Consider the following 23,056-nt stretch of genomic DNA (forward strand, 5'->3'; position numbering starts at 1 on the left):
GAATTTTCCAATCCCTTGCGGAATGGTCCCAACAAGTGTATTGTTATTGGCCTCAAACATTTGTAGTTTCGTCAATTTTTCGATGCACTCTGGAATTTCTCCCGCTATGTTGTTATCATATATTACCAATGTAGTAAGAAATGAAAATTTGCATATGATTTTTGGAAAGATCCCGTTGAAGTTGTTTTTGCATATCTCTAACCATTGCAAATTGGTTGCATTGGCCAAAGATGAAATAAAATCCAAATCTCCAACTTGGCCATTCCCTAAGGTGTTCTCGCCGAGGTTAAGTTTAGTAAGATTTGTTAACTTATGCAAAGAAGGAACTTGTCCTTGAAGATTGTTACTTGAAAGAAAAAGCGATTCTAGATTTGTGAGATTGGATATCGAAGTTGGAATTTCTCCACTAAATCGATTTTCAGTTATAGAAAACCATTCGAGGAAAGGAAGAGTGTTACCTAAACCCAAAGGAAGGTTTCCTTCCAAGTCATTTTGGGATAGTCCTAATACTTTCAATAAAGAGAGGTCAAAGATCGAGGGTGGTACTACTCCCGAAAGCTTATTGTCGGATAGATGCAAATTGGTTAGATTCTTTAAATTGCCTATACTATCTGGGATCCTTCCAACAAAATTGTTTCTTGTTAGAGATAGCATGGAAAGTGATGATAAGTTCCCTATAGATGAAGGAATGTTACCCGTCAAGTTGTTCATTTCCAAAAGAAGAAACTTTAAACCTGACATCGAACCAAGTGTAGACGGGATTGTACCGCCAAAACTATTATTATAAAGACGTAGCTCCCTAAGGAAGCTTAAGTTTCCGATATGGGGAGAGAGTATACCTGTTAATTTGGAGGAATGCAGGTCTAGTGATGTTACTCTCTGTCGATGCTTATGGCCACAAGTAACACCATACCACTCACAGAAGTGGAGGGTGTCATTCCATGAACTCATGACGCCGAGAGGGTCACCACGAATTTGGGCTTTGATTTGAAGCAATGCTAGCTTGTCTGTTTCGTTACTCCCGGTGGCTATCGATAAGGGGAGACAACAAAAGAGAAAAGTAACAGATATGATAGTGTAAAACTCCCGGTGCAGATTTTCTATCAACATAACTCGCCTCAATTGTTCTTGAGAACGTAAACATACAGCCCTTTAGTTTCAAGGAGAAATATTAGTCAGAAAACAGAAAATACGTGCAGAGGATGAGTAAATATTTTCAGCTAATTAATTATTAAATGACCAAAGCAAGTGGATAATCGTCTGTACTCTGCATCACATACAGCTAGTGAATGACAATATCAGAAAAGCTTTTGGAACTAACACTGAAACGTCTTACAAAAAATTTCATGAATTACTGTATCCTGTTGAACTTTGACACTGAATTTCTCATGGAAGTCGTATCATTATAGTATTCTAATGAAACATGAATATATCCTATAAATGCAGCAGCATCAACTCAAGTATATTCACATATGAAACAGAATACTCTGACAAATATTACAGGTTGCAGAATATATAACACGATTTTTTAACTGCAGAAGATGCAACAGTAGTTGATAAAAAAACTTAAAGGAATTTCTACAACTGCTATTGTACTATGGCATTAGAAAGAGTATGCCCATATCAGTACCATGCACTGATATGATCAAGATGCTTTGCTGTGACACAATGTCTAGAGTTCTAGACTAATCTGGCATAAACTAATCAGAAAAGCTTTCTGAATTAACACTGACAGGTATAACAAAGGTATTCGTAAATTATCATATTCTGCATAATATTTAAGGAAAATGCCAACATTCTACAATTGCTACATCATCCATCAGCCATAGTATATCCAATTGTTCATCAAAAAACAAAAAAAGAAAGATAAGATGGCCACACATAGCAACATCATGCTATATATACCATGAAACAATGCAAGTGTGTAGATAATTAAAGCAATGTTTTGCTGAAGATGCAACAACAGTTGTCCTAGCTTGTGGCACTTTCTGCAATAACTTCCCAGCATAGATGTTATGATGGCACGCAAATGGCATAAATTAAGAGTTAAATCCTTTTAAACAAGTGCAACATGGAAACATCATTTCACCATTACAAGAAAATTGAGATTTTATATTCATCTTCTTTCTTACAGTTTAGAAGTACCAAGTATATCACAGCTAAGTTACACTTACAATTATTGCAGACATTGAAAGAAATTATATTCAAAAAATGAACTGGATACACAGAAAAGTGTAACTCTTCTACATAAACATATTCCTTTAGAAACTTAAGAAGTAAACTTGAATCAGTCTTATAGAGAGGTTTTCAATTATCATGCAGTTGGTAGAATGTTACCCACTAGAGTCTCTGCTTTGTCCCAATAGATGAGTTCCGTGCAAGCTTTTCCTGATTGATGATAGCTTTCCAGCAACATCACTCATGTTCATCCTTTCTTGTGGAAGCTCAGCAGAGCAAGAAAGGGCTATTTCAAGTAAGGATATCAAGGCCTCCAATGTCATAGTATTAGTGTTCTCCTCACTTACTATATCTACAAGAAGAGCATGATCTAGAATATCAGTCACCCGCCCAGACAAAGCTTCTTTCACATAATGATGCATGCTTAGGCCTCTGTTAAACGTGTCACTGGTTGGCCTACGGCCAATAAATATTTCCAATAAAAGGATCCCAAAGCTATAGACATCGCCATATGTAGACACTTCATTTCCCATACCGTACTCTGCATCAATTTGTACCTCAGATGTTGATCATAAGAAGTGAAAAGAGATTGTTTAAAATGCTTCTAAAAATAAAAGGAAAACATTATAGTAATGCATCTATATACCATAGAATAGTAATCACAAATAAAAAGGGAGTGGGATGGTCAAATGGGTGAGGGGTTAGGGAGCCAGTTAGGTACCTGGAGGAGTGTAGCCAATAGTTCCTCTTACTCCAAAAGAGCTGAACTCACTCACAAAAGAGTTACTAATGTCTTCTGACAGGAATTTGGCCAATCCAAAGTCACCAACACGTGCAACCATTTCTTCATCAAGGAGAACATTTCTTGGCTTTAGGTCACAATGAACAATAGGTGTACCATAACGATGATGAAGATACTCCAAAGCAAAAGCAACATCAATTGCTATATCTAATCTTTGATGAAGATTTAACTTCCTTAACCCAACATTTGTGTCCTGGGCCCTGCTAATTGCCTCTACTGGATACAACCAGTCATCCAAACTCCCATTTACCATGTACTCGTAAACTAAAGCCTTAAAATCATTTCCCTGATAATCAATACTTGAACATACTGTCATCACCTTAACAAGATTCCGATGTCTGATGTTCCGCAAGATACAGCATTCAGCCATGAAACTTTTGGAAACACCATGGTTCTCCAGGTTAAATACCTTAACAGCAACAGTAATTTCACTGCCTTCATGATCTAGCACTCCCTTGTATACAACCCCAGAAATTCCACTGCCAATGATGTTTTCAGAAGAGAATCCATTTGTAGCTTTTAGAAGGGTTTGGTAAGAGAATTCAGGAAATGAACTTTCTGAATCACGGGAAGCTTTGGGTTCCTTCCTTCTGTAGAAAAAGACAAACCCAAATACAAAGCCCACCAGAAAAATAATTCCAAAAATCCCTGATACAATTGCAATTATTAATCTGAATCTGTGGCTCCGTCTACCTTCCTGAATGTTTTTGAAATTGCATTTAGGAAGCTTTAATTTAGGTATACCTCCACAAAGGCCAGTATTTCCAGACACTGAAACACCAGATTTATTGTTGAAGACTCCACCAGTGGGTACTCGTCCCTCAAGGTTATTAAAAGACAAATTTAGTACCTGCAATGGAAGGCTTACCAAAAATTCTGGAACTTGACCAGACAAATTGTTCCTTGACATATCTAACTCATGAAGACCCTTTAAGGTTTCTAAAGTTTGCGGAATGGCACCTTGGAAAAAGTTCCCCTCCAAGTGTAAGGAATCTAAAAGTATACAAGCACTAAAACTGCTTGGTAGTTCCCCCTCGAGCCTGTTTTCAGCAACATCAAAGTTCTCCAGATTGATTAACTTTCCAACTTCCTCCGGAAGAACTCCAATTAAGTGGTTATAAGACAGAAAGAGTCCGGTGGACAAAGAGGAGAGACTAAAAATTTGTGATGGTATACTGCCATTTAGATTGTTTTGAGAAAGATCCAATCCTATCAGGTTCCTACAATTTCCTAAATCTACGGGAATTTGACCTTCAAGATTGTTTTGACCAAGTTGAAGAACATTCAACTCGGTTAAATTCCCAATTGCAGATGGTATGTACCCTGACAAATGGTTTTCAGTTAAATCTAATTCAACTAAACTTTGGAGCTTCCCTAGTTCCTGCGGAATAACACCAGAGAGCTGATTTCTAAAAGCACCAATGTACTGCAAATCTGCTAGGTTTTCTATGCAATTTGGAATCTGTCCAGCTATGTTATTTAGCTGAAATCCTAAAAATGAAAGCTTTGTAAAATTGCAAATAGCTCTAGGAAATTTTCCTGCAAAATTGTTTTTACTTATGACAAAGACTTGTAACATGGTGGCATTGATCAAAGAAGACATAAAGTTCAAATCATCAGCTTGGCCCAACCCAAGGAAATTATTGCCTATGTTAACACGAGTAAGCTTTCCCAAATTGTGCAAAGACGGGACTGTACCTAGAAGATTGTTTGAAGGCAATTGAAGATATTCTAGGTTTGTGGAATTAGATATTGATGCAGGTATGGGTCCAGTGAATCTATTTTTTCCTAGAGATAATGCTTGGAGCTGTGGAAGAGTGATGCCTAAATTTGAAGGGAGAATTCCTTCTAGATCATTCTCTCCTAAATCTAGAATTGTCATGGAAGAGAGGTTGAAGATTGAGGATGGGACTGTTTCAGACAACTTATTAACGCCTAATGCAAGAACGGATATGTTGGTTAATTTCCCAAGGTTATCTGGGATCCTTCCTACCAAGTTGTTTCTGCCAGCAAATAGCTCAACAAGAGATGATAGGTTCCCAAAAGATGAAGGGATGGTTCCTGTCAAATTGTTCATGGACAAACCAAGATACTGTAGTTGTGTCAAGAAACCAAGCTCGGGTGGAAGTCTTCCAACCAGCCTGTTATTAAACATGTCTAGCTGAATAAGATTGGAACAACTAGAAATATTTGATGGAATTTCCCCTCCGATGGAATTATTATACAACTGTAGATATTGTAACCTATGCAAACGACTAATTTCTGGCGGGATTGTACCGCCGAAACTGTTGTTCTGAAGTTGCAGCTCCCTAAGAAAGCTTAAGTTTCCGAGATGGGGAGAGAGTATACCTGTTAACTTGGAGGAACTCAGGTCTAGTGACGTCACTCTCTGGCGGTGCTTATGACCACAAGTAACGCCATACCACTCACAGAAGTGGAGGGTGTCATTCCATGAACTCATGACGCCGAGAGGGTCACCACGAATTTGGGCTTTGATTTGAAGCAATGCTAGCTTGTCTGTTTCGTTACTCCCGGTGGCTATCGACAAGGGGAGACAACAAAAGAGAATAGTAACAGATATGATAGTGTAAAATAAGAGGCATGATGGTGAGAAATTTAACATTTTGGAGACTAAGCTATATAATTCGACTATTATATATAAGAAGAGTGAGGGACGATAATTCTAGTGCTTAATAAACATCTAGGCTAAATGTTTTAAGGTTTGTGAACTCTGAATTTTCGATCTTCTTATTTTAAAGCTATATTTATATTACTACTGTAGATGTGCATGCATTTTAGTTGAGAAATAAAAATACTTGGAAAAAAAATACATAGACCTTGACTCTGAATTTTCAATGTTCTTATTATGAAATAAAAGTATGTGGCAGATATAAATTTATCAAGTAGTGTATGACGAAGATGATAGAGACTACTCTATTCCATATAATAATATACAATTTTCATACTTTTGTCCTCTCTAACTCTCCAATGTTAATAAGATATGGAGTAAATGTGTTAAGAACAAAGACTTAGAGTGGCGAAAGACGACTTGACTATAAAATGTAGAGACAAATGCATGAAATTTATATAACGACTGGAGAAGGATAACTCCAGCTAATAAACATCTAAGCTAAATTTTAAAAGATTGGAGAATTCTGAATTTTTATTTAATATTCTTAAATTTTTTAATATCATTTTTGTTTTTTAGAATGAAGTAATTAAGAGTTACGAGTGCAACTTAACTTTGGAAATGTATGCAGACTAAGTTTTTAAGTTTCTTCCTAGAATTTACATGTCTCACAAATAAGACCTCATAATGTTCCACTCATTCGATGGCGTAGAGCATATGCTTGTAATATATGCTAAAAATCTTGATACATCATATTCATTCAGCATATGAAACAAAAGTGGAGTCTAACTTAAGTGTGAAATCATGGAAATAAAACTCCTAGTCCAAACAGTGGTGGACCGGCGTAATCAATGTCACTAGTCTAATATCTCATTACCTCCCCATTCTAATATTATTGTTATACTATGGATTTTCATACTCCCTCATTCACATAAACCACTTTAAATCATATTTAGTGATTTATACATAAGGAAAAAGTTTGCCTACCTACCTAATACTAATTAGAATCATCAATGTGTATTTTTTAAATATAAACTTTTTAGAATTTATACTTATTAATAATTTAATGAGATTATTGGTCAAAATACTACATACATGCCTAGTCAAGATGAGTCATTTATTTTGAAATAGTGGAAAATTATTTTATAATACCATTTTAACAATCAATATATATATATATATATATATATATAGTGGTGGAGCCAGAAAATTTAAACCAGGGGGACAATGAAAGACATCGCATGACGTGACAAAAATGTTAGGGAAAAAAAATTGACACAAAAATAATTAAATAGCTGAAATTCAGGTTGTTAAATACTTAACATGTAAATAGTTATTAAGTAATCGGAAAAAATGATGATTTCCTTTGGATTTCATTCTTTCTAGTAGGAATTTTCGAAAATCAAGTTGTTTTCATGTTGTCTTAGATTAGTTTCAATTAAGTGAATCATTTAGCATGTCATGAATCAATTACCAATTTGCCATATATAATTTTACAAACAAATCATCAAACAACTTAAACTAAATAACTAGTAAGTTAACAATATAAAAACCTTTATATTCTAATAGAATAACATAATTTTATACTCCGTAATATCTAATTCAAGCAAAGTGGGATTTAAATTTCAACATAAACCTCAAGTAATAATCCAAAATATACATACAAAATTTTATATTATGATTCAAACAATTAGAAATTACTCCATATTATTATTGTAGAAAATATAGTATGAATTTTATATACTACGTACTTGTAGTAGTTAACTAACTAATGATTGCAAAAAAAAAAAAAAGGAAAAGAAAAGTTAGAAAATATATATATATATATATATATATATATATATATATATATATATATATATATATATATATATATATATATATATATATATATATATATATATATATATATATATATATATATATATATATATATATATATATATTTTCGAAAAACCTGAAATTTTTTATTAAGTGGGGGGACAGCTGTCCCCCATTGTACCCCCCTCCCTCCGCCACTATATATATATATATATATATATATATATATATATATATATATATATATATATATATATATATATATATATACCTCCGGTCTAAATTACTTGCAACTTTGGGGTATTATTTGTGAGATATAAAATATTCCAAAGTTGCGAGTAATTTGGAGCGGAGGTAGTATATATATATATTTTCAATAAATAAGAGAAAGGGCTCTATTGGGCAAGAACCTCTTACGCATTGGGTTAGACAATTTGGAAAAGGTAAAGGAATCTAGTCCTTAAAATTGCACCTAATGTAGGATTGCACTTCCAACATTATAGTTGGAATATAGTCCTCCGTTTTGTTTTTTTTTTTTAATTTTTTTATTTATTTTTTTTATTTTAAAGAACCCTTCGTTTTGTAATAATTGCCATGCCTTTTCTTTTTCATCCATTTAATAATAATTACAAACTTTCTTATTTGGTAAGGACCGATCAATATTTTATTATTTCTCTCTCCAACCATTTCCACTTACATCACTTTTATTATTTCTCTCTTACTAACAATTAAACACATCTCCACTAATACTAACCTTTGTGCCCTCTCTAGTTTTGCGATTATTACGAAACTGAGCTAGTAAGTTTAGCTTACATTTTTATTATATGTGTTAAAGATACTACACAAAACTAGTATCAAAAATCAAATAATATATATCTAGTGTATAAAACAGATTAAATGAACATTACACATACCTTTATACTTGATTCAAAATATAATTTTTATAACCCGAGCCCAACAAATTGCGTTGTGTCCTTAAGACAATTTTGCTCCCTCTACGATACCCAAGGTTATTAAGCAATTGTCTCCCAGGATAGAACGGGTTTCGTTTCTTATAAAATGGTATTGTAATTATAAGAAACCAGCGAACAAACTAGATTAGAGTAACCGCAACTATATGCATGTATATCTTGAGAGAGTAAATAAAACTTATATTCTGTATTCATAAATGAGAACAACCAACAACTATTTATAGACAAAGAAACATGGATGAAAAGACGCAAGTAATGAAAAGATACAATTATCCATCATAATTAATGAATAGTAAATAATGAAATAATGCAATTATCCATATTAACAATTACCAATGAAGAGTTACAATTATCCAAACATACAATTTGTCATACAACACTATTCTTCATAATTCTTCATTAATACTAATTAAAATATTTACAACATAAATATCCAACAATATGTACATAAGAAAACAATATATATATTTCATTCGTTTTTAAATACTTTCTCCATTTATAATTTTTGCACTATTCATCATAAAAGTTCATATAAGTAAATATCATTTTTAGTCCATCAAACTTCAATATACACTAGTGAAGGGCATGAGGAGCTATTTCAAACTGTGGGAGTACAAGAGTGGGACAGGTATCACCCCACTAGAGTTACTGTGTCAAACCCATCCTCATCCAACCCATCTGCATCTGGATCCCACCTACCCAATTCTTATCCAAATGACCCAAATCCAAATGATAATGGATCTCAGCCTTCTCATTCACACCAATCTCATTCCTTACCATCTCAAACATATCAGCTGACTAATTTAGAAGCTAAGCCTGCATCTACAAACACCCCAAAACCAGTCAAAGCCCAAGTAACTAGGAGGAGCCCTAGGAAGGTAAAGGCTGCTGAGATTAAGCCACATACAGGTGAGAGTAAGGCACCTACAACTGAGAGTAAGCTACCTTTAGTTTCTGATCCTAGATCTAAACTACAACCTAAGAAACCAATTCAGCCTGTGTGTAGGAGAAGCCCTAGGTTAATTAAAGATTCTGGAAAGGGGGAGGGTGAGAGTGGTATTAAGGAGAAGGAAGAAGGTGTTAAAAAGAAGGGAAAGGGTGTAGCTGTTGAGGCAAGTGAACAAGGGAAGGTAAAAGAGAAGAGGCAGTTGAGGAGAAAGTGCACAAAGAGGTTGTTCAAAGAGGAAGATTCTGGATCAGAATCTGGCTCATCATCTACAGAGCTAAGTGACTTGGATATTGATTGGAAGGCAGGGGAAGAGGAGTTGGAAACTAGTGATGAGGAAGAGGAAAAGTGGCATGTCCAGACAAGAAAGGGTGTGTTAGGTGAGGTGCAGAAGACTTTGCAGATTGTTAAAGTTGGGGACAGTTCCAAGAAAGAAGTTGAGCTGAGGGAGCAGAAGGAAAACCAGCTTGGAAAGGACATTGGGTGCACAGATCTGCCGCAGGTTGAGGGAAGTGAGTCATATGAACTAAGGAGTGCACATAGGTTAGATGAGGAAGAAGACTCTTGCCCATGGTTCAAGGAAGACACTGACTTTAAGAAGCCAGTGGTTCTATTAGAAAGGTAGTGGTTTAGCAATAGTAATGTGCTAAGAAGGGCACTAAGAACCCATGTTATAGAAAATAGGTACGAGTTTTATTACTTGCACAATGGTGGTATAAGGATCACCATTTTCTGTAGAAAAAGATGCAATTGTCAGTGGAATCCTAAGAGAAGCAGCTTGCCACAATGCAACTGTGGTGATGAAGTGAAGAGATGTGAGTTCAATGTTTCTGCAAGGAGAATTTTCAATAGCTGTGTTTGGAAAATCAGGGAATTGAGATTAGAGCACAACTGTATGAGAACAAGGATGAATGCAATGATTTCAGTGGCAGAGAGGTATGTTGAGGAGTGGAGGAGCAATCCCACATGGAAAATTAAGACATTTAGAGCTAGGGCTTTAAGTGATTTAGGTATACATATTGGGTATTCTTTGGCTTGGCTAGTAAGAGCCAGAGCAAAGTTCATGATTTATGGCTCTTCAGCAGAGCAATATGCAAGGGTTTGGGATTATGGCAAGGCAGTGCTGAAGTATAATCCATAGAGTGGGGTGTATGTTGTGATTGATGGAGCAGACAGACCAGAACCTCCTCTATTCTTGAGGATGTACATATGTTTGGCAGCATTGAAGTGGGGTTTTAACAGAGGTTGCAGGCCTCTCATAGGCCTAGATGGGTGTCATTTGAAAGGGGCCTACCCTGGTCAAATCCTTGTTGCAATAGGCAAGGATGGGAATAATCAAATTTTCCCATTTGCATGGGCAACAGTAGAGATAGAGAACAAAGAGACTTGGGCTTGGTTCATACAATGTCTGCAAAAGGACCTTGGAGATTGCAGTGAAGGGTTGGGTCTGACCTTTATGAGTGATAGACAAAAGGTTTGACCTTTTCTTACTTTTTGCTTTATTTCCTTTCTTCAAAAGTATGATTCAGTTTTTTGTTAATGATTATTATGTGTGTTTGACTTAAAACTATAGGGATTGCTTGAAGCCTTTGAAGAATTATTCCCAAATGCTGAAAAGAGATTTTGTGTGAGGCGTATTTGGGCTAATTTTAAGCTCCAATTCACTGGATCCACCTTCAAGGAATTATTCTGGAATGCAGCAAGGGCAACCAGCACTCTGGTATGTAACTGATTTGGTGTTCTGTTTCCTTCTTAGGTCTCTCTAGTCCATGTGTTCAATGTGTTATGTGATTCAGATTAGTCATGATATGTGTTCTGTCAATAAATTTCAGTCATTTTGTATGGTGTTCTGTTCAGTCTTGCAATGTGTTCTGTTTTCAGAACTCACTCATTTTGTCCTGTCATGATATGTGTTCTGTTCTCTTATCTTAGTGTATGGTTTTCTGATGTAGTTTGACTTTGAGGTTGCAATGGAGTCCATTAAGTTTCTGTCAGAAGATGCATATGAGTACTTAGCTAATATCAACCCATCACACTGGTCAAGACATGCATTTTCTGATTGGTGTAAGTCCAACATGCTCCTAAATAATCTTTGTGAGACTTTCAATGCTATTATAAAATATGCAAGAGACAAACCCATACTCACTCAGATGGAGTGGATGAGATGCTACATGATGAAAAGGAATTGTGAGAAGTGGGAGGCAGTTCAAAAAATGGAAGGAAAGAACATGCCTTATGTCACTAAGGTTTTTGGGAGGATTGAAAGGGCTGCTAGGTACTGCATTGTCCAGTTGTCAAGGGGGGATAGCTATGAGGTTGACTTGAATAGGGATAAAGTGGTGGTTGACCTAAAAATGAAGTCATGTACTTGTTATCACTGGCAGTTGACAGGGATACCATGTGTACATGCTTATGCTTGTATTCTTGACAAAAGGGTGGATCCAGATGACTATGTTGATGCATATATACTACAGTAGGGCAACCTACATTCAAGCATATCAACATGCAATCAACCCTATGCCAAGCCCCAAGCATTGGGAGAAGATAAACCTGAGACAACCACTCCCACCTACAGTTAGAGTGATGCCTGGGAGGCCTAAATAAAAAAATAAAAAGGAAGCTGGAGAAGGGAGAAGGGGCATCAAGTAGCAACTAGCAACAACCAAAGGGCCCTAAGTTCTAAAAAAGATGCAGAAACTGTGGCACCTTTGGTCATTATGCCAAGAGTTGTAAAGCTGCACCAAAAACTGAAGCCCCATCAAACTCTGAGCCTGTACTGTCAACCAAGTCTGTCCACAACACCCCATGGCTGCAAGAACAGAGGAGAAAGAAAGCTCAGAGGGTTGCTGCTATTGTAAGCTAAATGTCCTGTAACTTTCTATTTTCAAATAGTGAAGTTTATGTGTTTTGTGTGGCTTATGTGTTTGTGTGTTGTGACTATTTACAGAGAGGGGCAACTGCAGGACCAAACAGTATTGGTAACAAGAAATTCCCCCAAGAGCAACAGAAGCAGCAAGCTCAAAATTCCCAGCAAGGTCAAAGCTCACAGCCTGTAACTTGCAGCCAAAATACTCAGGCATCAACAACCATAACAAGGTCAAAGGCTAAGGGAAAGAAGCCATTTGTTTGAAATTTATGTTTAGCTGACTTGTATAAAACCTTGACTTTTGTTTCATTGAATTCTATTCTGAAGAATGTTTGTATGTAAGGATCTGTAACAACTTGGTTTTTTATTTTTTTATTTTTTTTTATTTTTTTTTTATAATTTGCATCCTTGTCAAACAATTGCAGCAAATGAATTTGCAATGGTGAAAAAACTTGTTTAATTTCTCATAAATTGTTCATTTTTCATTCATGTTTGAAGTTTTTACATATGCATACTGTCCACTTCATTAGAGCAGACTGAACTACTAGCATACAACATCAAACTTATTGAAATAACAACAAACACCTACTAACTTACACCCTACACTAACCTAAGCTATCTTAACCACAACTAACAGCCCTAGCATAATCACATAACAAAACACAACACCCACAGCTACACACCCAAACCAGTTCCTGTTCTGCTGCCCTTCATTACAGTACCTCTTCCTGTCACCATTAAGAGCTCTACACTTTAGCTTAAGGTTGTCAATCTCATTGAGGAGGCACCTCCTCTGCCAGTGAGATCCTCCACTTCAATTTTTAGTGAGCTTATCTCACCCTTCATGAGTTTTTTTGTCAAGGATCAATTGATTGATCACATCCCTTTGCCAATTTGTCCCATCATATTCATCCACCCACTCAAAGCTCTTGCAGCCCCTTGTTTCAGTTTTGGGATCAAAGAACTTGCAAGTCAAAAACTTCCTCCCTGGATTTTCTCTAGTCCATGAAGTTAGCCTTGCCATTGGTATGCCACAATCACACTTCTTATATTTTGAGGGTGAACAACTAACCAAAGCTGCCATAATTCACTGCAAATACACAAAAACCAGGATGCATTACAACATTTCATACTTTAATCACCCACCAACACTTTCAATTTCATAATTTTCACACCCAACAAAAAACCCCCAAATTAACATTACACTAAAGAACCCTAATTTGTTTTCCAGAAAATTAGTGCAATTAACACACACCTCCATTCAATTAAATCCAAAAACACATTCCTATGTACTAATAACCTTACTAATTAAACAAATAATTGAAGAAAACTTGCCTAAATTGTTCGATTAATCCAAAGAACTCACCTTTTCGAGCTTCGCAATTTTCTCCTACTCAACCCAACAATCACCAATTACCCACACTCATTGAATTCACCCTTGTTTGTTTTATAAAATTTGTGTTTTAATTTGATGATTTTGTGTTTTAATTTGCTCCAATTGAAACCACAACGATTACAATGAACTCAAACCTTGAACAATCGTATTTAAATGGGAAGAATTGGGGAGTAGCCGTTGGAGTGGACCCCACTTCACAGAAACAGTAACGGAATATCCCAGGTGGTAGTGATTATGAAAGTTAGTGTGTTTCAGTGGTAGTAAAATAAAATAAAATTTTAAAGGGGTAGCAAATGTGAAACATGGTGCTTTCCCTGGTAGTAAATGTGAAATTTTCCTAAAAAAAATTAAAAGAAAAAAAAAGCCCCATCCCCACCGTACCTAACCACCCAATTCCCCTGCCACCACTACCACCTTAGGGTGGTCGGTTTTTGAAGGGGAGGGGGTAGGGTGGTCGGATTTTGAAGGGGAAGGGGTTAGGGTGGTCGGATTTTGAAGGGGAGGGGATTAGTGTGGTCGGATTTTGAAGGGGAGGGGGTTAGGGTGGTCGGTTTTTGAAGGGGAGGGGGTTAGGTGGTCGGTTTTTGAAGGGGAGGGGTTGGGTGGTCGTGGGTCGGTGACCGGAAAACATGGAGGGGAAGGAAAGAGATCGAGAAAGGAAGGAGGAAGGAGAATGAAAAAAAAAGGAAAAAAAAATAGGGTGGTCGGTTTTTGAAGGGGAGGGGGTTAGGTGGTCGGTTTTTGAAGGGGAGGGGGTTGGGTGGTCGGTTTTTGAAGGGGAGGGGGTTGGGTGGTCGTGGGTCGGTGACCGGAAAACATGGAGGGGAAGGAAAGAGAAAGGAAGGAGGAAGGAGAATGAAAAAAAAGGAAAAAAATAGGGTGGTCGGTTTTTGAAGGGGAGGGGGTTAGGTGGTCGGTTTTTGAAGGGGAGGGGGTTGGGTGGTCGTGGTTGGGTGGTTTTGGTTCGATGACCGGAAAACATGGAGGGGAAGGAAAGAGAAAGGAAGGAGGAAGGAGGAAGGAGAATGAAAAAAAAGGAAAAAAAAAAAATTAACCTGTTTAACAGGTTCAAGGTCAAATGGACCTGTCAAAGAAGGTGGGGGGCAAATGTTGGATTTTTGTGAGATTAATGGAAGGTTGGATTTTTATTGTCAGACCGGTCAAAGGTTGGATTTTTAGATTCCATTTTTCCATTATTTTATAGCACTTATATACTACTTCCTCCGTTCTTTATTACTTGACCCGCTTTGACTTTTACACTATTCACCTCCCCTCCTTTGACCATCTTTTGTGAATAATATGTAAGGAAAAATATATTCATGTATGATCCTTTTAAATTCGTCTCATTAAGTACTATCACAATATATAACTTTTATAATTTTTAGGAAATTTTGTGAAAAACTACCTATTATAATCCAGAATTTGCGAGAAACTACCTATTAAAAAAAATGTTGTAATTGACTACCTAAATTTTTTAAAATGTTGTAATTTACTACCTTTACGCCGGATTATGAAGGAGTTTGACCAAATTGACTTGGTCACGTGACACTGGAGAACTTTGGTCAAACTCCTTCATAATCCGGCGTAAGGTAGTAAATTACAACATTTTTCGAAAATTAGGTAGTCAATTACAACATTTTTTTAATAGGTAGTTTCTCGCAAATTCTGGAGTATAATAGGTTGTTTTTCACAAAATTTCCTAATTTTTACTTATGGAGAATTTAAGTTATTGATCGTTAAAATTTTGCATTAACAAATGTGATAAAAGAAACAGGTCAAGTAAAAAAGAACTGAGGAAGTAATTTTTAGTAACTTTGAAGATTATGTATATCTTTTTAGATAAGGGTTGGGGTAGATAATTTGTTATGTTAGCTTTGTCTTCACACAAATTCATCCTTGATGAGTTTATAATTGTAAGAAAGTATGATGATGCCGATGATAGGGTGCTAACAAATTAACAATGTGTCTAAGGGGGCAATTTGGTATGAATATTGGAATTAGAGTGGAAATGAAACAAATAAAAGGGAGAAAATAAATAATTTAACTCTACATTTTCATTTGTTTAGTTTAACTATGGAAATAAATAACTTAAATCTAGCTTCATTTTCATTTTATTTGAGGACGGTAAAAATAATTGATACCTTAGGTTTAGAGAGGTAACAAATAGGTAAATATCATTACCCTTAGATAATGGTAATTATTGCTACATACCCAAACTTTTTAACTAAGGACTTATTTGGCATCGTTTTTGGTTTTCAATTATCTGTTTTTTTTTTTTTTTTTTTTTTTTTTTTTTTAAAAAAACAAAAAACCAAAACAGGAAACAAGAAAAAGGTGTTTCTACTTTTTAGTTGCAGTTTTCAAATTTATCATGGTTTTAATAAGTTCGACTATTTTATAATTCATTACATGACATATATCATATAATTTTAAAAACCAGAAAACCACATTGATACCAAACGAACCCTGTTATGGTTTAATTGATTCCATCCCCACCCTAAAAAAACACTATTGTCAAACATGCTCTAAGTCTCTGGCTATGTAATAAGTTGCAAATTTGTTCACGTAAGGTACGTTACATTCATTAAAGATAAAAATGGCTAGAGTGTATGTTGTTTACTGAGACTCGAGATCAGGGCCTTGAAAAAGAGAGAGAAAGAATGCCCAGGTGACTTGTTCAAAGGCAATGGGAGGTTGGTCAATCATTCCATAATTTTTTCTTGGTGAATTTTTGGCCATTCGAATGCCATAAACTAGAAAATACTAATATTATTGTTACAAGTGAGGCTTTTAAGAGATGTAACTAAAGTTGTGCTTAGCAATATAAGAGCTCGCTCAACTTTCCCAGTCGGTTTATTGGTAGATATGCTTAATCAGCTGCAAACATTATGTATTTAAAGATGAACAGGAATTGAAGCGAGTATCTGATCACACCTCACAAAAATAAGAGACTAAAAATGTTTATTGTGATACAAAGAACAAGCTTATAAGAGAAACAATACATCAATGAACTGTAGCCTCTAGCCTGAACTAGATAGCAGCTCTACTATTCTGATCTTAAGTCAGAACTCATGAACAAAGGTTTTTTTTTTAATAAAAAAAAAAATTCTTAAGAAAAACAGAGTGAAACTTTTTCAAAGAAGTCACAGAAGGAAGAACCATATTATCTGATCTCATTCTAATGTCCACCACATCACAAGTTGGTCACAGACTGATAAAATATTTGGGCGAACTTGATCACCCTCTTGTTCCTGCACCCAGAAGAAAAGCAAATGAAGTCTGATTGATAACATTAGAAATAATCCTGTGATTTTTTCTTTTTATCATCAGTAAGGTAGTAGAAACATTACCTGAACGAATTCTCCTCCTTTGTTGTAATCTAGTTCCAAGAAGCTTGTTTCTAATTGATGTTAGCTTCGCAGTGACATCACTCATATTCAACCTTTCTCGTGGGACCTCAGTTGAGCAAGACAATGCGATTTCAAGTACAAAAGTTAGTGCCTCCAACATCAAGCTGCTATCGGTCTCCTCAGATTCAGATTCTATGTCTTGAACAAGGGAGTGATCTAGAATCTCAATCACACGTTCAGGTAAAGCTTCTTTCACATAGTGATGAAGGCTTATTCCTTCACTGAACAAATCATTAGTAGGCCTTTTCCCAGTAAACATCTCTAGTAGTAGAATTCCAAAACTGTAGACATCACCATTGGTAGACGCCTCATTTCCCAAACCATATTCTGCAAAAAGTATTCACAACTGAAGTGTTATAATTATTGTCAAAAAAGATGGGGAGGAAAATTTGGAGAAAAATATTGTTGGAATCTAGCAATTTATATGTACTGAAATATATAGACTAGTTTTATGTCCCGTACGATGCCCGGGTTGTTTATTGAATTATAAAATAAATTTTAATCTTTATACGATTTGCTAGATTGTGAAGTATATTATTTTAACCGATTAGTATATATATTATAAATGTATGTTTTACGCTTTGAATTATTTCCTTTGCCCAAAAAATATTATGATACAAAAATAATTTATTAATTTTTAAGAAGTATAATCTAATAATTTTTTAATAAAATTATAATTGAATTTGTACATTTGAAATATTGGTATTTTATCGAAAATAAAACTAATTTTATCCTAAAATTCTATCCAAATAGAATTTTAAATTAACTATTTTTATCTTATGAGGTCTATTTAAATCTATCGCAACATCGTGACCTGGATAAAATTTTAGCTTTATATATTAGTTATATGATTAAATGAATGAGATATTAATTAAACGACATTGTTTACCTGGTGGAGCATAACCAACAGTTCCCATGACTCCAAGAGTGCTGGACTGATTTGCGTTAGAGCTACTGATGCTCTTTGAGAGAAATTTAGCCAACCCAAAGTCGCCAACATGGGCAACCAATTCTTCATCTAGGAGGACATTGCTTGGCTTGAGATCACAATGAATTATGGGTGCACCACAATTATAATGAAGATACTCCAAGGCACTAGCAACATCAACTACAATATCAAATCTTTGTTGAAGACTTAACCTAGGTGTATTATTTGTATCCTTAACCATATCATTTGCCTTCGGATGCAACCAATCTTCTAAGCTTCCGTTAACCATGTACTCATAAACCAAAGCCTTGAAATCATTCCCTTGATAGTCAACACTTGAGCAAGCAGTTATGACCTTGATCAAATTCCGATGTCTTATTGTCCGGAGGACTCCACATTCAGCCATAAAACTCTTCGAAGCACCATGCTGCTCAAGGTTGAAAATCTTGATTGCAACAATTGATGGTTCCAGGTCATCAAGGATTCCCTTGTATACAGCCCCAAATGTGCCTCTTCCAATCAAATTGTCAAAAGAGAACCCATTTGTGGCTTGTAAAAGGGTTTGATAAGACAAGCTTGGATAGTTCTCTGAAAAATTACCCACGGGTGTGGGTGATTTAGTCTTCTTTTTATACCGATAGATGTATAATGACACAAATATTGTCACCATCGATAAAATTCCAAGAAGGCCAAAAACAATACCAAGTATAAATCTCTTTTTGTGACCTTGTCTTTTTTTCTGGTTCTTTTTGTTGCATTTAGGAAGCTTCAATTCCGGCTGACCTCCACACAATCCTCTAATTCCATTTAGTGAAAGACCAGTTGCATTACTGAAAATTCCACCAGTGGGTACTTCACCTTCGAGGTTGCTATTGTATGATAGATTCAGCATTTGCAATGGAAGGCTCTCCAAAAATTGCGGAATTCTACCTGATAAGTTGTTTTTAGACAAATCCAACACATTGAGACCTTTCAATTCACTCAATGCACCAGGAATGGCGCCTTGGAGAAAATTCCCATTCATGTACAAATTCGTCAACTCTACACAACTACTGAGTGTGCTTGGTATTTCACCGGACAACATGTTTCCTGAAACGTCAAGCCAATCTAGATTCCTGAGTTTCCCTACTTCCACTGGAAGGGACCCACTTAACTTGTTGAATGATAGACGAAGACCAACGGATAAGGTTGAGAGATCAAAAATTTGTGAGGGTATTTTACCACTGAAGCGGTTGAAACCCAGATCTAATAAGAGTAGATTATTACAATTTCCTAGAGCTGAAGGTATTTGGCCAACAAGATTATTATTGGATAGAGAAAGTGTAGTCATCTTTGTTAAGTTCCCAATTGAGAATGGTATTTTCCCTGACAATTGGTTAGCATCTAACCTTAATATGCCGAGATTATGGAGCCTTCCTATTCCTCGAGGTATGACACCAGAAAGTTGGTTATTGAAAGCTATAAATATTGTCAGGTATTCAAGGTTTTCAATGCAATTTGGAATATGTCCACCTATATGATTATAATGAATTGCTAAATAGGAAAGCTTTGAGAAATTACAGAAGATCTTAGGAAAATTTCCTGATAAATTATTACTACCTATTTCTAATTCATGCAAATCACTTGCATTGGCCAACGAATAAGCAAAGTTCAAATCACCAGCTTGGCCATGTCCTAGTGAGTTATTGGAAAGAAAAAGTTTCGAGAGTTTTGCTAATCTGTGCAATGAAGGAACTTGTCCTGTGAGATGGTTAGAACTCAACTGAAGAACACTTAGACTTGAGGAATTAGTAATAGAAGTAGGAATAGAACCGGTGAAATTATTTAACACAATGGATAACCACTGCAGATTTGGAAATTTGATGCCCAAATCTGAAGGAAGGCTCCCCTCCAAGTTATTCCCTGATACATCAAAAGTCTCTAAGAGCGTGAGGTTGAAGATTGAAGATGGGACTATCCCTGATAACATGTTCAGTTCAAGTCCGAGAAATTTTAATTTATTCAGTTTGCCTAAGCTCTCTGGGATGCTTCCACTGAGGTTATTTAAGAGTAGTTCTAAAATGGAGAGGAATGTCAAGTTTCCAAAAGATGAAGGGATGGTGCCTGTCAGGTTGTTATTATAAAGATCGAGAAATTGTAGATGTTCAAGGTAACTAAATTCAGATGGGATAGTTCCTACCAACCTGTTATAGCCGATACTGAGGCACTTGAGCCTTGAGCAAGCTGATATATTTGGTGGAATGTAGCCTTCAATTGTATTGTTATCGAGCAGGAGATAGCGCAGTCGATGCAAGCGGCCTATTTCAGGAGGAATTGTACCGCCCAAAGTATTATTGTACAAATACAACCCCTTCAAGAAGCTCAAATTTCCAATAGATGGAGAGAGGAAACCCGTGAGCTTAGAAGAGTATAGTTCCAGCTTCTTCACTCTCCGGCCTCGATGACATGTAATACCATGCCATTCACAGAAGTGGGTTGTATCATTCCACGAGCTCATAACACCAAGAGGGTCACCTTTTATTTTGGCTTTGAAATCGAGCAATGCTAACTTGTCTGTTTCATTTGTCCCAGCAATGGAAAAATGAAGGCAGTACAAGAAAGCAGTTGCCAAAATGATGAGGTAAAATGTAGAGGATGACATTATGCTAATTTATGAAAATAAAGCAGACTTGTTAAGACTTAAGAGTAGGAAAGAACACTCTTAACTATTCTTTGCTATTTGGGGGGCTTTATATAAAGTACATTATGGAGTAATTGTGTTTAGAACAAAGACAATGGTGTGATTGGTGAGAGACGATTTGACTCTAATTTCCAGCCCAAGAGGAAAATAAATAAATAAATTAGCAATTAAATGAAAATACAAGCAGACTAGAGAATTTTAAGCTAGCTAAGTCATACACTAATACATGATTGTATGTCAATGTCCCTTGACACATCTAGACAATTACTAGTTTTGTTTTATCTACTCATTTTATCTGACTGTTCCAGAGGTCACGTTGTTTCGTGCCGTAGATCATATGCAACGGCCAACGGCAATTATAAGTTAGTAGACCAATTTATCATATTGAAACTACCTGTCTACCTCCATTATATATTATTTACAACAACTTCACATAAAATATTTTCACCAAAAAAAAATAAAATAAAGTATGAAACGGAGATAAATTTAAAAATTAGTGTGTCTTTATGACACATTAGTATAAATTTAAAGTTACGTTGGTGATAAATTAGTATAAAAATTAGCACCCGACCATTAAATAACTTGTCAACAGCTAACACTATTTTATGAAAAAATAGTTATTTTAATTTATTAAATAACTTTTCTAATCTCAATTTTTTATTTGGAGTTCGGAAAGTTTTAAAACCCTATAAATAATCTTAACCCTCAAAAGATATTTTAAAAAAAAAAAAAAAAAAAAAAAAAAAAAAAAAAAAAAAAAAAAAATGAAAGAAGCCGTTTTCCTTATCTTGCTTTAGATTTGTAAAACAAAATCAACTTATTTCTTCTAGAAATTAAAGCTGCACAATATATTTGTGTATCGAAGGCCGTATGTAGCTCGGTTGCTTTGCGTTGAATGTCGTATTGCGATTTTAATTCGTGGAAAGGTAATCACACGAACCTTAATTATTAGAGTTCTTTGATTATATATTATTGTTTGTATTATTTCTATTCCATATTATTATATGTAAATTTTATGATTTGTTATTTGTATGATCAAAATTTATATATATGTGCTTGGTTGTTGTATTGTATGATTTAATTGTCGTATTGATTGATTGTATTTTTTCTAGGGTTTTAATGTTATTGTTATAGGGAGCATTGTTTTATCAAGGTTTTAGGGTTGTTAATGCAGAGTATTATTTTTGGGTGGAGATTTGATTAATTTTGGGTACTAGTATTAGTTCTATAAGACTTTGAGATATTTTATGAACCGAATATGTCGTCATATATGAATTGGGAACCTGTGCCAATATTGAGATATTATTTATTATCATGTGAATGGTTATTTGATCAAGTATAAGATCAAAAGGTTGAGAATTATTATTTTGTTCTTGGGTTGAGGATCGGCGTTATATAACTTAGTCCTTGGCTTGTTGGTAAGAGGGTAATAATCATGAGTTAAGAATGAGATACAATCTTTATTTATATTTATTTTTCTATGGTCCCCTACAGTGGAAATTGGCCCGTATGTGGTCTGGTTCAAGGTGTTTTCTAGTTATTGGGAGTATTCAAGTTTTTATACTTGTTGGTTTTATTCGAATTACCCATGTCCAAGGCTAGGTATAAAACAAAGAGCATGGCACACTTATGGGTTATATGAGTTAATTGAGTAAAAGTTCGTATTATTATTCAAGGTTGAGTTGATAAAGGTTACTTTTTTTTTTCAGACTACAATGTGTAATGTAGTTTTGAGCTACATTGTTTAATTGAGCTAGTATTGTCTATTATTCAATTATACTCTATATTCTGATATGTGGTGATTACTCAGCTTTTTGCTGACGTGTGTGTGTTGTTTTGTTGTGTTACTTGTGTTTGCGACCATGTCTTTTTCTTATGGTGGCCCTGCGACGATCTATTTTGAAATTTGTCCTTAATGGTGAGCAGTCAAGATTTTCTAAGCAGGTTGATCAAGTGGTCGTAGCTAAAGGAGCTCAAGTGTTACGATTAGTGTGACGTCATGAGTTTATAAAATTGTATAAATAATAGTTCACCCAGTTTATTGGGTTGTAATTATTGAGATTTTGTAAGCCTTAACACTCGACATGTTGTTGAGTGTGGCGGTAATACCTCCGATTTAAGTGTATGCTTCCGCAATTTTATTTAAAGGTTGTTTATATTCCCTTTATTTATTGTTTATTAATAGCTAGTAAATCGGGGGTGTTACAATATATATAATGGTCATATACGCTTCCAAACGACATTATATGACCCCGAGATGTATCCCCTAGGTACACAAGAGTTTTCGACACCGGGCCCCAAATCCTCCTAAATTCCTGAAAAATTGTAGACAATAGCCTTCAATTTGTAATTTTTTGACTTTTTTTCGCCCAGAAATAAAAATTTCCGAGATGTTTTCCTTGGTCCCTAAAACCCCCCGTGAGTTCAAT

At 35.3% G+C, this 23,056-nt stretch overlaps 2 protein-coding genes across 2 annotated transcripts; both read right to left on the reverse strand.

The window, feature by feature from the left end:
• Positions 1–2,083: 2,083 nt before the first annotated feature.
• Positions 2,084–5,793, reverse strand: LOC145558818 (uncharacterized). The gene is made up of 2 exons (XM_081620159.1): positions 2,900–5,793; positions 2,084–2,719 (listed from the first exon to the last, which is right to left on the reverse strand). Exons 1-2 carry the CDS (start codon positions 5,601–5,603, stop codon positions 2,334–2,336), a joined length of 3,090 nt encoding a protein of 1,029 aa, XP_081476285.1. The 5' UTR covers positions 5,604–5,793; the 3' UTR covers positions 2,084–2,333.
• Positions 5,794–16,553: 10,760 nt separating this feature from the next.
• LOC145560211 (uncharacterized) lies at positions 16,554–20,610 on the reverse strand. Its single transcript, XM_081621467.1, has 3 exons — positions 17,909–20,610; positions 16,960–17,346; positions 16,554–16,860 (listed from the first exon to the last, which is right to left on the reverse strand). Exons 1-3 carry the CDS (start codon positions 20,586–20,588, stop codon positions 16,847–16,849), a joined length of 3,081 nt encoding a protein of 1,026 aa, XP_081477593.1. The 5' UTR covers positions 20,589–20,610; the 3' UTR covers positions 16,554–16,846.
• Between the last annotated feature and the right edge of the window lie 2,446 nt (positions 20,611–23,056).

Source organism: Chenopodium album, chromosome 9, assembly GCF_948465745.1.
Source record: "Chenopodium album chromosome 9, dcCheAlbu1.1, whole genome shotgun sequence".
NCBI lineage: Eukaryota > Viridiplantae > Streptophyta > Magnoliopsida > Caryophyllales > Amaranthaceae > Chenopodium > Chenopodium album.

Coding starts and splice junctions, on each gene's coding strand:
- LOC145558818 (XM_081620159.1), bottom strand. CDS start 5,603: ATGTTAAATTTCTCACCATCATGCCTCTTATTTTACACTATCATATCT. Junction 2,720..2,899: donor TATTGGCTACACTCCTCCAG/GTACCTAACTGG, acceptor AAATTGATGCAG/AGTACGGTATGGGAAATGAA.
- LOC145560211 (XM_081621467.1), bottom strand. CDS start 20,588: ATGTCATCCTCTACATTTTACCTCATCATTTTGGCAACTGCTTTCTTG. Junction 17,347..17,908: donor TGTTGGTTATGCTCCACCAG/GTAAACAATGTC, acceptor TACTTTTTGCAG/AATATGGTTTGGGAAATGAG.